This window comes from Pseudonaja textilis, chromosome 3 (genome assembly GCF_049901715.1).
Source record: "Pseudonaja textilis isolate UNSWEBS1 chromosome 3, rPseTex1.2, whole genome shotgun sequence".
Taxonomy (NCBI): domain Eukaryota; kingdom Metazoa; phylum Chordata; class Lepidosauria; order Squamata; family Elapidae; genus Pseudonaja; species Pseudonaja textilis.
In genome coordinates this window covers 193,633,036-193,647,737 of record NC_141992.1, presented here as the reverse complement: position 1 = coordinate 193,647,737, position 14,702 = coordinate 193,633,036, and the positions used below count along the sequence as shown (strand labels likewise).

General features: G+C 38.5%; 1 protein-coding gene across 2 annotated transcripts in view; it reads left to right on the top strand.

Moving 5' to 3' along the window:
• COL22A1 (collagen type XXII alpha 1 chain) overlaps positions 1-14,702 on the top strand; it is a 257,920-nt gene that overhangs the window by 175,762 nt on the left and 67,456 nt on the right. For both annotated transcript variants that reach the window (XM_087931748.1, XM_087931750.1), the window contains 8 exons: positions 2,024-2,068; positions 2,754-2,816; positions 3,770-3,823; positions 6,267-6,308; positions 7,005-7,037; positions 10,800-10,853; positions 12,771-12,824; positions 14,609-14,662. In XM_087931748.1, coding sequence (XP_087787874.1) covers positions 2,024-2,068; positions 2,754-2,816; positions 3,770-3,823; positions 6,267-6,308; positions 7,005-7,037; positions 10,800-10,853; positions 12,771-12,824; positions 14,609-14,662 — 399 coding nt within the window. The remainder of the gene's footprint in view (positions 1-2,023; positions 2,069-2,753; positions 2,817-3,769; positions 3,824-6,266; positions 6,309-7,004; positions 7,038-10,799; positions 10,854-12,770; positions 12,825-14,608; positions 14,663-14,702) is intronic.

Below are 14,702 nucleotides of genomic sequence, written 5' to 3'. Positions count from 1 at the left end.
TCAGTTAATTCAACTTAGGGAAGGCACAAATCTTAACAAACATATCATGTGGTTGCACGGAAGACAGAGAGGAAGAGAGAGAGGGAAAAACATACAAACAAACAAAACCAACGTTCCTATTTATATATTCCCCTTTTCTTTTTTTAAGTACCTTTATTTAGCCAAATTGGTTTTACAATTCCATCCCTGAGCAAAATTGCACAATTTCCTTGCTCACATCTTCTTATTCATACCAGCCAGGATGGGCATCTGCCACTCATCCTATGCCATGAGCAAATCTCCTAAGGGGGTTCCTGTTGCAACCGTTGAGCTACAGCTTCCCATATTCCCCTTCTGAAGTGGGGTTCACTTTGGCTTAGCTGGGTCTACCGCCATCAGTTTTTGGATTAAAGTAAACAAACAAAAACCTTCCCAGAGAACTCTGGTTCCCTAGAGAGGACAGGCACCTCCTTTTGTAGGGAATACCAATCAGTTTTCAGACCAAAAAGGGGCCCTGGAGGACCTACTGCTTTTCCTAACACCTCCTAACACAGGGTTTTGTTCAGTGACTTCCCAGCTGGTTGCTCAAGTTCAACTCTCTCATTCACTTTTCCATTCCATTTTCACACAGCCTCTCTCTTTTCCCTAACAAAAGGTCCTGTGCTCTGGCCTGACCTTCTATACTTTCCTGGCTCTATTGGTAGAACAGATCTTTCTGTTCTAGGAAAGGCACACAGGATCCAGCTATGATTGGGAGCAGAGTCCTCTCTCACACATAGGCATACACACATTTCCCTCACTTTTCTGGGCTTTAAAAGTTAAACTTTAGAGGTACTCACCTTCTTTCCAAGTAGCCTTTGATCTCAACACTCAACATTCCCTTTACTACCTTTGTTCCAAATGGCCAAGATCAGTCAGTGGGTCTGTTGCCAGCAAGGGAGGCTTACCGAGGCCAGGCCCATTGGTCAGGTTAGCTTGGAGTCTCCAATTTTCCCTTTGGGGGGCCAAATTGTGGGAAGAAATATCCATCTGGTTCAGTTCCAAGCTGGGAGAAAAATACTGGAAACATGGAGGCTGATTGGAAAGATGGTTTATTGATGAAGCAGAACCACTGGGGTTTGTGGTTCTGGGAAGCTGACAAAAATGGAGTTGAGAATGGGGGGTTTTGTACCTTCTTTGGGCTTTGCTCTTGAGCTTTCTGTTCCTGTGCAAGAACATGTATTCTATGGGCTTTTGTCAGATTGCTATGGGGTCATGTAGGGGTTATGCAGGGGTCATAGCTGGCTCTATAGGCAAAAGAGGAAATGCAAATCCTGGGTGTTTGTCTGAGCTCCCAGGTTTGGTTGAAGTTTGGACTGCTCTGGGGATGGTGTAATGAAGTGGCTTATGTTCTGAAAGGGTGTTGGGCAATCCCTTTTGTGGCTTAATGGCTTTGTCCTGTGTTGGATCTTGAGTGAGGGCTAATCCTATGCCTTTATTCTGACTTTGCTGCAGGGACTCTCAAAATAATGGTTACCAAATCTGCATTTCTAAAAGGTGGCTCCTCAGTTTCTGCTTGGGGCTGGGAGACTGGGGCTGTTTCCTGCCTCTTAAAAAACATGTTTCTCCATTTCTCCCTTTGGGGAAATATAATATTCTGCCTTTTTAATATTTCCCAAACCATTTCATTCTTCTAGGAGGGGTGTGTGTGCTGACTTTCTACAGTTTTATGTTTATGTTTTTATTGTATTGTAAGTCACCCATGAAATAAACATTTTCAAGCAGGCAAGAATGACTTAAATAGCTACCAATAACATTTAATGAGATATGTTTAATATAATATATCCTTCTATGTGCTTAATAAGTGCATGCGTAGCATTCTTCACAAATTCTTTTTTGAAAGAGATTCAAATGTCTGCAAAAGGTTCTTCCTTCACCAGAGGAAAAAAATAACTAAAGAGAATTTTTGCTTTCTTGTTCGTACTTTAGTTTTAGAGATAGATGTGTAAAAGTTTGGAAAATAAAACAAAAAACTTGGGAAACATGATATTTTGCTATTTTTCAGGGTGAATCAGGCCCCCCAGGACCCTCTGGCATAGTTGGGGAGAGGGTAAGTATTGTTCATGGCAAAGTAGTCTAAGTCTATAAGGTTAATTTGCCATTTGTTCGATATATAATGACTTTGCTTTTGAATGCTCAAGGCAGCTTACAAGGAAATCTCCCTTTATTATATAATTACAATAACACTCTATGGAACAAGTTGAACTGAGAGTGAGTGAGTGCCTCAAGGTTCTCCTTAAAATTGTTGTGCCAAGGTAGACAACCTGGATTTTTTTTGTCTTAGTCCTACTGTAACCTCCTCACTTATGATGATGTTTCTAAGTTGTCCTTTTATTGAGGCAATATCCTTCCCAAAACAACCAGTAGTCAGCAGTGCATTTACAGCAGTGTTGGTGGCAATCTTAATTAGAAAGATTGAGAGGATACATGTGTAGGGCCTCAAAAGAATGTTTGTGTGGTCCATATTGGATGCTAAAAATGAAATGAAACCTTGGCAAAAGTTACCTAGTAGGCTGGGTAAATCATGTCAGAACCACAATGATTTGTGAATGTGTGACCACATACACGCACACACACCTTTGTCAAATTGCTGAATCAATTTAGGGGCTGATTTGGTGCATTTAATCCACAGAGTAATAAAACCCTTAAATGGTTACATTCGGGGAGGCGATCAAACTGACATTTCAAATCAATTGAATTTTCTACAATTCTAAGTATATTATATTCTCATTTAGGGTGAAGCTGGTCTTCCAGGCTCACCTGGTTTGCCTGGTCCAAGAGGAGAAAAAGGAAACCAGGTATTCAATTCAGGATGTCTACAAGTTTTTGTTTGATTCATAAAGGAATGGAAACTTCTATTTGAAGAACACTTGGTATCTGTCAACCTTCTAGACTAGGGGTTGGCGATTAATTTTCTCAAGGGGCCATGTGAAAAACTGGGGCTGTTGTTGAGGGCTTCCACCACTAATCCTCCCCACTGCTTGCCCCACTGTCCTAAAAAACATAAATATAAATTGCAAAAAAATATTCGGAAATAACTAATTATGGCAAATGTTTGTTATTTTGCTTTTCAATACTGCCTAGAAATAATCAACTTTTGTCATTGGGGCAATGACATTATTCAATGGCCTTGTCAAAGTCTATTGTAATATCTTGAGAAGGTCTGAGAAGCACAGCACTTTTTACCTCAGGAAAGGAAAATGGAGACCGCTGTGCAACTTTCAAACCTTCTTCTTGCAGACTGTGTTGTGATACCCACTCTTAAAAGGCAAACCAACAGAAGAGCCAAGTGACCCAGATTTTTTTCAAACTTAATGCTCACCAAGGCAACTCCTAACCCAACCAAACTTTAAACCAAGTCCAGAAATTCCAACCCTGATCACTTCTAAGGCATCACCACCTGACATGAGTGGCTTTTAGCTTCTGCCCAAAGTAAAATAAAAAGTGTAATCTATATAAGTGTGCAGAGGTACATCATCTCCTGATTAATCAGTTTTCCTTCCCAGAAATTTTAAAGTCTAGAAATTCCAGCCCAGCAAAATTATTGTTCCCTTCCAACAAGAAAAGGAATTCATGCTTTTTAACAAAACTTTGAATCTGTTTTAGAAGTTAGTACAGATTTTTGTCCCTTTTTGTCCTCAAATTGACTTGTGATAATTGTTGAAAGCAGAAATTGCAGCAAATAATATTTTAGATCTATTTTTGCCACCAAGGATCATCATATAAGATCTTGGGTTATTTGGGTTTACAGGGTGAAAAAGGAAGAACTGGACTCGCTGGCTTCAAAGGTGATAGAGGAGAAAAAGTAAGTTACCAGATAACTGATTAAATCCCATGATTTATATGCACACTGATAAATTCGTTTGTTTTGTGGGTGACATCATTGTTTGTGTATGACCTACACCACATATGCTTATACAATTATTATCTGCATTGAACACAGTGGGTAGATGATAGGATAGACATTCCAAAATTTATGCTGTTGAACATTCAATGACTGGATATTGGAACTGTCAATCAAAGCAAGATAAGAAAGAGTATTTTCTCCCAGTTTCAATTTCAGATTAATGAAATTAATCTGATTAAAAATCAAGGATTTTTGTAAGGATTTCATGGGTTCTTACTTGCAAACCACACAGTCATGTGGATAATGAGATGTGCAATGTACAAATTTGGAAAAGAAAGAAAGAAAGAAAGAAAGAAAGAAAGAAAGAAAGAAAGAAAGAAAGAAAGAAAGAAAGAAAGAAAGAAAGAAGAAAAAGGAAGGAAGGAAGGGAGGAAGAAGAGAAAGATGGAGGGAGGAAGGGAAGGAAGGGAAAAAAAGAAGGAAGGAAGGAAGGAAATACCTATACACAGAGACACATATAGTATTGTACAGATGTGTGCATTTCTGTATATATAAAATGAAACATATTTCCTTCTGAAAAGAGATCCCTGATTATTTCAGCTACATCTTGATTTTGAAGCAGGAAAAATCAGAAAAAAAGGAGTCTATCCAACAGATGGTGGAAGGTGTCAATCAACTAAAGCAAAATGTTCAAGTATCCAGCTGAGTCAAGTGTATTGCTCTCTGGAAATCATACATCCTTGAAATGGAAATAATAATAACAATCAGAGCATAGGAGAAACAGAAGAAAGATTGAGTGGTATAGACAAGGGTGACATATCTCTTTTTCTACTACCAGTAATAATAATAGTGAAAGGCTTGTTGTGGCTTCAACCAGTGCTTGCCTGCTTTCAGAACTTGAGAATGTTCCTTATGATCCATGCCAGAGACTATTTTGGAAAAACAGCTGAACATAAGAGTAGTGCCCACAAGACAAGGGGTCAAAATTTAAGATGGTAGATACATGTAAAATAAAAGCAAGACTTCCAGTTGTGACTTCCGCCTTTTGAACTCCTCCATGGATGCTTCCCTGGGCATTCTTGAGTTATTGTTATGGTCTGTCCATGGGAGACAGATGGAGGAAGAACAATAGAGAGATAAGAGACTTCTCAGCTAGCAAAAGAAATTGGACCATGGAAAGCATCCCAGAAAGTCCCCTAGAGAGCAAAGGTGAGGGGGGACCAATGTGCTTTCATACTTGCAAGATTCTGTTAATGTAACCTTACGATAAAATGTGGCGGGTCAGTGGCTAAGACACTGAACTTGTCGATCAGAAAGGTTGGCAGGTTGGCGGTTTGAATCCCTAATGCTGTGTAATGGAGTGAGCTCCCATTACTTGTCCCGGCTTCTGTCAACCTAGCAGTTCAAAAGCATGTAAAAATGCAAGTAGAAAAATTGGGACCACTTTGGTGGGAAGGTAACAGCATTCCGTGCACCTTCAGCATTTAGTCATGTCAGCCACATGACCATGGAGACATCTTTGGACAGCTTCGGAAAGCTGTTTCGCTTTCCTAGAGCTGGAAATGACTAGCACTTTTGTGAGAGGGGAACCTTTACCTTTAGCTTACAATAAAACTACTACCTTGAAAGCTGTCTTGGAGCCATCTAAACAGAAGTCATAACCTCGGCTCAGGTCAAGAAAGGGACTGAGTTGGATGAAATGCTTTAAGGTACAATAAAATAATCATGGAAGCTTAACTACACTAGGTTTATCTCTGTCCAAACTGCACAAAATTAAAGTGGAATTATTTAGGGCTTCTTTATCACACTTGGCTCTTTCTCAGGATCAGTAATCTTTCCTTTAAGTTCCCCCTTAGTGGATCATTTGTTCCTTCCATAATCCCCAAGTTCAGCTACACATTCTTTTTCATCTGATCTGTAAACCAGCGCTCTTGAATGCTGATACAACTACATCAACGTCACTTTTGAGGAGGTTAAAAGGAATAAGATTTAGGGTGAAGGTCACGATGTTAGAAGAAAGGCACCTTATTTTTATCCAGCACTGGTCTAATTGAAACTTCATATTCAAAGATAAAACATTGTGTACAATTGCCAAAAAAAACCTCTTTCTTTTATCATGTCGATTTTAATTGCATACCATCAATTAAATGAATACTTAAGGAAAGTAGCAGTATAAATATGTGATGAATATTTATTAGATTTATGGTAGATCATCTCCTTATTGGATGATGAATTTGTATACCACAGTTTACATTTATTAAATTCAGATATGAAACTGGGTCTCCATTTCTAATCCTTCCTTCCATCCATCCTTCCTTCCTCTTTCCCTCTCTCTCTCCCTCCCTCCTTTCCTCCCTTCCTGCCTACTCCATATTTTTCTCCCTCCCTTTTTCCTTCCTAGGGTGAAATTGGTGCTCCTGGTCTCCCAGGTCAACCTGGAAAAGTAAGTAGAACTGCATCTAAAAGGACAACTAGGTAATCTTGGCTGGTTTCAATAAACTAAGCAGGATTCAATCGGATTATAATTCCACCACTATAGACCATGTCTATCTGTATGTTCAGTATGACTTGAAGTCATTCCACCACCGTCCATGAAATCACTACAACTTAAGTGTCTTTACCTTAAGAAAAAAAACCTGTAAGGATTATAAATGGAATGAGGGCACAGAGGCGGAAGAAGTAAACCAATGTTTCTGAAAATCAGAGTTTCTTCTGTTTTTTAAAGTGAAGATGTGCTTCAGTCAGCCAATTGCATTACTTATTTTGTGTGGCCTGAAGGCCTGTTTAAAAAAAATGTTCCTACAAAATTCTGACCTTGTGTTGCAAGCTTTTGTGAAGCGTAATTGCACAATGTGTAGCCCTCCATGGAGATGCTGAGCCACAATTCTTGTTGCCCATCAATAGTAAATAATACTGAGTATTGAAATTCAACAAATTAGGAGATCCACCCTTAGTGCATTTGTTTGATGAGTTTCCATTGCCTTTGGGATATGTTATGTTTTTGAATGATTTTGAAGTAATAATAAGAAGGAATATTACCATGTATTTATCACCATAATGCAATCAATATTATGTGGTTGCTGTTATTGCTTTATAAAGTTGATACTGAAGCCTCTTATTTTCATTGTTTGCACTCTAGGCTACCTTATTTACACCAAGGCCTACTATTCCTGTAAGTAATTTTTAATTATTTGACGTTTTATGGTTATGCTTATATTTAACATGCTTACATGGGCAAACTGTATTAAACATTAAACAATGGAATGCACACAATATATACAAACTCAAGGTTAATCGCACCAAACTTGATTGCAGGAAATACAACTTCAGCAACAGAGCGGTCAATGCCTGGAATACTCTACCTGACTCTATGGTTTTTTTCCCCAAACCCCAAAAACGTTAACCTTAGACTGTCTACTATTGACCTCACCTCTTTCCTAAGAGGTCTGTAGGGGGCGTGCATAAGCGCACCAATGTGCCTACCGTCCCTGTCCTATTGTTTTTGTTTTCTTATATGTATCCATTTCATGTATTCATAACTATGTTTATACTTATACCTGTTATCTTATAATCATTTGACAAAACAAAACAAAATGAATAAAAAATAAATAAAATATACATGTATTTTTCAAAAAGATATACATAAAGAACAGAGGCTGGTGAGAATCATGCAGTTCCTACTTAAAATGGGAAGGAAGATCCAGAAAATATCCATGGAAGCCAAGTACTCATAGGAATCTGGGATCTTACAACATCAGACCTTCGACTGGGTAAAATGAGCCTCTGGAATGGCCAGAGATGGTATCAATGTCCACCTAACTTGGACATCAGAATAAAGTCTCCAGGTTCCATCTCTACTTTAGCTCCATCAGCAAGATTTCACATTGCCCACAATAGATCTGAAATGAAATCCAGAGCTTGAGTGACATCTGTAATTTTAGGTCATTTGCTGAAAGCATGTTGACCTACAAAAAGGGATTAATTCTGTTTGATATATCGTCATCGTCATTCTGTACAATATACGAAAGGAAAATTCCATCTGGGTTAGCAAATCCAGTTATTTCTGGATCCCTCTAGTTTAACAGGTGGAATAGCCATACTGTTTCCAATCCTCTTTTCAATCTGTCTTAAAATATTTTGAAACAAGCAAAGAAAAACAAGTGAAGGCAGGGAATATCAGGTTTCTTCCCAGAGTTAACTTCCTGTCTTTGTTTCTATAACAAGAATATCTTCCTCTTATCCTTATTTAGTACAATCCTTTTCCTAAATCTAATTATTAAAAAATGTTGCACCTTAGGCACTTTTGTGGTTAAAGAAGGGATTATAAACTTGCAAAAGTGTTGTTAGTATTTTCCCAAGTGAGCAATCAGAAAAACTGTTAGTAATTTAGATAGAAGATAGATAGAATTCTTTATTGGCCAAGTGTGATTGGACACACAAGGAATTTGTCTTGGTGCAAATACTCTCAGTGTACATAAAAGAAAAGATACATTTGTCAAGAGTCGAGAATCATCAGGTACGACACTTAATGATAAGAAACCATTAGGGAGCATTTCACCGAGGCGGCTGTCTTCCGCGCCATCTTCAAACAGTTCAAATAGTTTTTCTTAATTTACATAGCTCACATTTATGTCCATGTCATGTTTCTCTAGGCCAGTAGAGAGCAGCAGATGCTTTTTCATAAAAAATAGTCAATTTAAAATTTAATTGTCTTAAAAGTTCATCTTTCTTATTATCTGTATTGGTTTATGACCTCAATAAACTGAAAATTAATTGAATGGATGCAGTCATGTTACAGAGAGTCCTCAACTTATAAACATGTTTGAGCCCAAAATTTACGTTGTTAAGCGAGACACTTGTGAAGTGAGCTTTGCCCCATTTTATGATCTTTCTTGCTACAGTCATTAAGTGAATCACTGCAGTGGTTAAGTTAGTAGCATGGTTGTTAAGTGAATCTGGCTTCCCCCCCCATTGACTTTGCTTGTCAGAAGGTCACAAAAGGGGATTACGTGACCCCGGGACACGGCAACTGTCGTAAATGTGAGTCAGTTGTCAACCATCCAAATTTAAATCACGTGACCATGGGGATGCTGCAACAGTCATAAGTGTGAAAAAAGGTCATAAGTCACTTTTTTAGTGTCATAACTTTGAATGGTCATCAAATGAACTGTTGTAAGTTGAGGACCACTTGTACTTTACTTACATATTTAGATTTAGCAAAACCCTTTAATGAAGTAAGTTCATTCGCCCTCTTTCTGAGGGGTAGATTTCTGCCGCAGGAATTTTTCCCACTATAGAATTTGTTTTTGTCAGAGTATATTCATGAACTGGAATAGAGCATCGTAACAAGGTCAGCCGATGTATAGGCATAGCAAGGTCAGCCAATGAGAACTGTTTGGAAACTGAAACTAGAAGTAGCCTAGGCTGGAAACCGAAACTAGAAGTAGCCTAGGCGTGGCTCTATATTAAGCTGTGCAACTCTGCAGCTATGTTGAGTTCTGAGTCTGTCTATTGAAATGATAACTTGCTTGCTTGCTGAAGACTGGAGCTCTGCTCTGAACTTGCAACATGTTTATTTCTGTCTGAGTTTGCTCTATGTTGGAGAAATGTACAACTGGTTTGTAAATTTTACTTATTATGTTTACAAAGATGTTAAATGAAGCATCAGCCCTCTGTGTTTATTTTTCTGGCTCTGAATTAATGCTGCAAAAACTCTGAACAGTGTTTGGTAGTATTTTTCCACAAAAAAATTGCACAATATTCATAGACTTTTGGGAGATTAGAGAGTTAGAGATGGAAGTTGTCCAGAACTTAATGATGTTTAATTTTTGGACAAATAGGACTTTGTCAACTGTACCCAGAAAAATGACAGTTTTAAGCCATTTTTACAGTGTTGCTAAGATAACTACAGGAAGTTGTCCATGTTAGGCCCACGTCCCAGAGATGATACAGTAAGTGTCAACTCGTAAATCATTCTTATGCCTGTTTCCCAATTGACATTAGAAGGAGGGGAGGGCGGGAAAGGCCTGATGGAGCAGTGAGGCAGATGAAGGCCAGAAGCACATTCCATGCTTTTCTTGTGGAGATTGTAGCGTAGGCTACTGGATCTTCTGCCGAGGAAAATCTTTCATTGGAGAGTGCCATTGATGACACCCAGCCCATCAACCTTTGTTGGAGAATCTGATATATGACACACCCAGGAGGTTTGGGGGGAAACAGGGTCATAGGTGATAGTAAAGTATGTGTCTCAGAGTTGGCTTTATATGGGTTAGTGCCGGACATGTTGCTCTTAATACATCGTTTGAATTTTTCTGAAACTTGGCTCGAGGCTCATGATTTAATTAAGGCAATCGTCATAACCCTGACAGTAAGACCTACTCAAGTCCAGTTCTTTATTTACAGCTAATAGACAGAATAATGCCAGACTAAAGCTATAACCTTCTAAGTTTACAAATATATCCTAGAAGTTTCTAATGTGACTCTCCTGAACCTTTTCCACCCCACGCTATCCAATTTAGGACTGTGCAGTCTCTTGTCTTGGACATCTCCTGAATGTGCTGTCTCCACCATGGGAAATCGCAATCCTACTGCTGACATTCCTTCTCCTCCTTCATTTGCACATTCCATCGTAGTCCATGAAGCCACTACAAGTCAAGCTTGACTCGAGGGAGGCTTTATTTTTAACCACTCTCTCAAAATATGGAATCAGACCATATCCCTGCAAAGTTGCCTGTGGCCATTTAATTAATATGAGTGTCACCTTCCGAACAGAAGAACCAATTCAGCGGCTGCAATCGACTTGCTAATGAATGTCTATCTCTCCACAGTTAGGAGGCGTATCATTCTGCTCTCATGAAGATTGTCGTGTTTACCTGTTTTATACTCTTTATCTAAACCAGTATACAATTCTTTTCTTTTCTTTTTTTAACTCAAGGGAGAACAAGGGCCGAAAGGTGAAAAAGGTGATCAGGGAGAAAGAGGTGAACCCGTAAGCAGATTATTGTATATACTCTTTCTTTTTAGATAAACCATTTCAAATGAGTCGAAAGTTAAAATATAGGTAGCATGGTGATTTAAAAAAATAAATAAATTATGGAGATAAGTTGGTAGAAGATAAACAGATAATAGATCTGATCTAACTATCTATGTACAGTATCTACTTATGCATTATGTATTGTATATAATGGAAAATACATCTATAGCAATAACACTTAGACTTACATGCTGTTTGACAGTGCTTTCCAGCCCCCTCTAAGTGGTTTACAGAGTCAACATATTGCTCCCAACAATTTGAGTCCTCATTTTACCCAGGCTGAGTCAGCCTGTCGTACATAGGTAAATAGATGTATCATAGCTATACTTTCTAAATACTGTTTTTGAAAAAAAATAATCATCTATATTAATCAACTAAGATAGATAACTTTAGGAACATAAACAAAGTGAATTGCTATTACTCAGGCCATGTTGGTCTTATGAACTGGAATTTTATTTATTTATATAACTGCCCATCTCACAAAAATGTGACTCCGGGTGATGTTATAAGAATTGAATAATCTATATAAAAACATAAAATCCTGATGAAAATAAACATTATCAAAACAAATATAGTAACCCTAGTCAAAGGGAGGATGAGAATAAAACTTGGGCAATGGAATTGTTTGAGCCTATCTCCCGTTGCCTGTGAACTCCTGGCCTGATCATGTAACCAGGTCTTGAGGGATTTCGAAAATATCAGAAGGGATGGAACCAATCTAATTTTTGGGGAAAAAAATGTTCCTTAAGGAATGCATCATGACAGAAAGTTCTGGAGTCACTAAATATGGATCTGCCAGATCTAATGGGACAAGCTGATATCACTGAGGAGCGGCTAGTCCCTCAGATATTCATCGTGTCTAGGTTTCAAAATCGCTATGTGCAGGAGAAGGTAAAAAACAAACAAACCTATTCTAATGCTTTTATACATTTTTATTTCATTCAAAATATTAAGATACAAGATCCAAAAGAAAAAAGAATTAGCAAAGAACAAAACAAAATTAGACAATCACATTTAAAAATGTGAATTAAAAAGGATAAAAAATATTATTCTCCCTAACTGAATATTGACAAATCTATTGCAACAATAATAGCTTCCCCTTTTGCAAAGCAGGTCCAAAATTTATAAACTTTCACATTTATTGGCAACCCAATTGACCTGGCATACATTGAATATATGAAAAAAAAAATGTTAACAGGTTAAAGAACAGCAAAGCTAAAATTCAAGACCCTCTGTTAACTATCCGTGATTGCAATTTACTTGTAGAAAATCTACAACAGTTTCTTATCTGCCACATATCACCTCAATCATTAATATCTGGTCTATCCAGGATCAAATACCCTTATTTGGCTCTTAATAATAAACCTTTTCTGATGCTGAAAGACCATCTCTTTCTTAGATCAAGATGCTCAGATTCAGGAGTGGGCTTCACAAATTTTAGCAAAGGAAAATTTGCTGGGTGGGCGTGGCCATGGTAGGTGTGGCATAATCGGCCTCCTGTACCACAGCGAGGGGGGGGGGTTGTTTTTGCCCTCCCCGGGCTCTGAAGGCTTTTGTCGAGCTTCTGGGAGGGCAAAAACCATTTCCGGCCTTCCCAAACTTCTGGGAGGCCCATTTTTTGCCCTCCCTGAACTTTCACACATGCCCTGCACTTACCTGCATCCAAAATGAGCTGCGTTGGGATTCCTGGGAGGGGGAGGGGTGGGCGGGACCAGCCAGGAGTGGGATTTGGGGGTGCTCCGAATTGCACAGAATCTTAGCTCTCCCGAACCCCTGCAAACCCCCAGCAGCCCCCTCTCTGCTCAGATTCACCCCAGTGAAAAAAAGAAATCACATAAAACTGAAATCATTCTTTTTCTGCCTCATCTATAGGGAGAACGAGGTGTTCCAGGAGAACAGGGTCCAATCGGACCAGCTGGGCAACAGGTAAGCTAATCTAAAATGAAACCACTAAACAAGCTCATATATTGATATTAAAAAATAATATAAAAACAAACATCCATTGTTTAGAGATAGAAGTAAACATACATCAAACTTTGTCTATATTATTTCCATTATTCCAAATAATTCTAATCAGGAAATCTACTTTTCACATTGTTTTTTTTTTTTACTTTTAGTAGGAATAAATGTAACATTTTTTTGTATTGACTTTAACCCTGGGTACTTGGAATATAGAATAAGCAAATGTTGTAATTTGTCACTTGTTCTGGTTGAATTTAAGATTCCAGGAACGTCTATTGTTGATCATGTGAGAGACTTCATGCTTTTCCAGTATAATAGCAACAGCACTTAGACATATACCACTTTATAGTGCTTTACAGCCCTCTCTAAGCAGTTTACAGAGTCAGCCTCTAGATGGATGGATAAGGGATGGATGGATAAGGAAAGGAAGAAGAAAGGAAGGAAAATAATCTTAGATTTATATACTGCTTTACAGTGCTTTACAGCCCTCTCTAAGCAGTTTACAGAGTCAGCCTCTAGATGGATGGATAAGGGATGGATGGATAAGGAAAGGAAGAAGCAAGGAAGGAAAATAATCTTAGATTTATATACCGCTTTATAGTGCTTTACAGCCCTCTCTAAGCAGTTTACAGAGTCAGCCTCTAGATGGATGGATAAGGGATGGATGGATAAGGAAAGGAAGAAGAAAGGAAGGAAAATAATCTTAGACTTATATACCGCTTTACAGTGCTTTACAGCCTCACTCTAAGCAGTTTACAGAGTCAGCCTCTAGATGGATGGATAAGGGATGGATGGATAAGGAAAGGAAGAAGAAAGGAAGGAAAATAATCTTAGACTTATATACCGCTTTACAGTGCTTTACAGCCTCACTCTAAGCAGTTTACAGAGTCAGCTTCTTGCCTCTAACAGTTTGGGTCCTCATTTTACCCACCTTGGAAGGATGGGAGGCTGAGTCAACCTTGAGCTGGGATGGATGGATAAGGGAAGGGAAGAAGGAAGGAAGGAAAGAAGGAAAATAGTCATAGCACTTAGACTTATACATCATTTCATAGTGCTTTACAGCCCTCTCTAAGCGGTTTACAGAATCAACATATGTCCCCCAACAACCTGAGTCTTCATTTTACCCACCTCGGAAGGATGAAAGGCTGAGTTAACCTTAAACCTGGTAGGATTTGATCTGGCAAATTGTAGTAGGAGTTGCTTGCAGTACTGCACTCTAACCACTGCTCCACCAAGGTTCCTTAATCAATTGGTGATCATAGAAAATGCGATATAATTGTTACGATCACTATGAAAATATCAGAGTAATTAAAATCTTCCATAAATATAATTTTATTTCTTCTTCATTTTTTTTTAACGATATGCCATGTGTGTTTGAAAGTATCATCTGTGTCTTCTCCTTGGTTGGCCAGATGGTTGGCCAGGTTGTTGTGACCAACAACATTATAACTTTTGTTATTTTTATCACGTCTCCGAGTTCATTTACATGGATTGCTAAGCAGGAATGGATGCCCTTAACACTTCTCCTTTCCTTTTGCTTCAGTTCCTTTTGAACAAATACCATCCTTTAAAATTAGATGATAAAGACCTAAGTATCTCAGCTTGATGTACAGGTGGTATTATCTTTTAGACAGAATATCCTTCCACAGCTTCCTTGGCATGAGGTCAACTTGCTTTATAGACTGCCTGAGCTTCTGCATCTTTGATTCTTCTATCTGCTAGACTGAACCCTTGATTCTTGTCTTTAGGGTCTGAAAGGAGAAGAAGGGGAAGTGGGTCTACCTGGACCTCCAGGAGAAATTGTAAGTAGCGGCTTTAAGAATATTTTTTCCAGGTAGATCA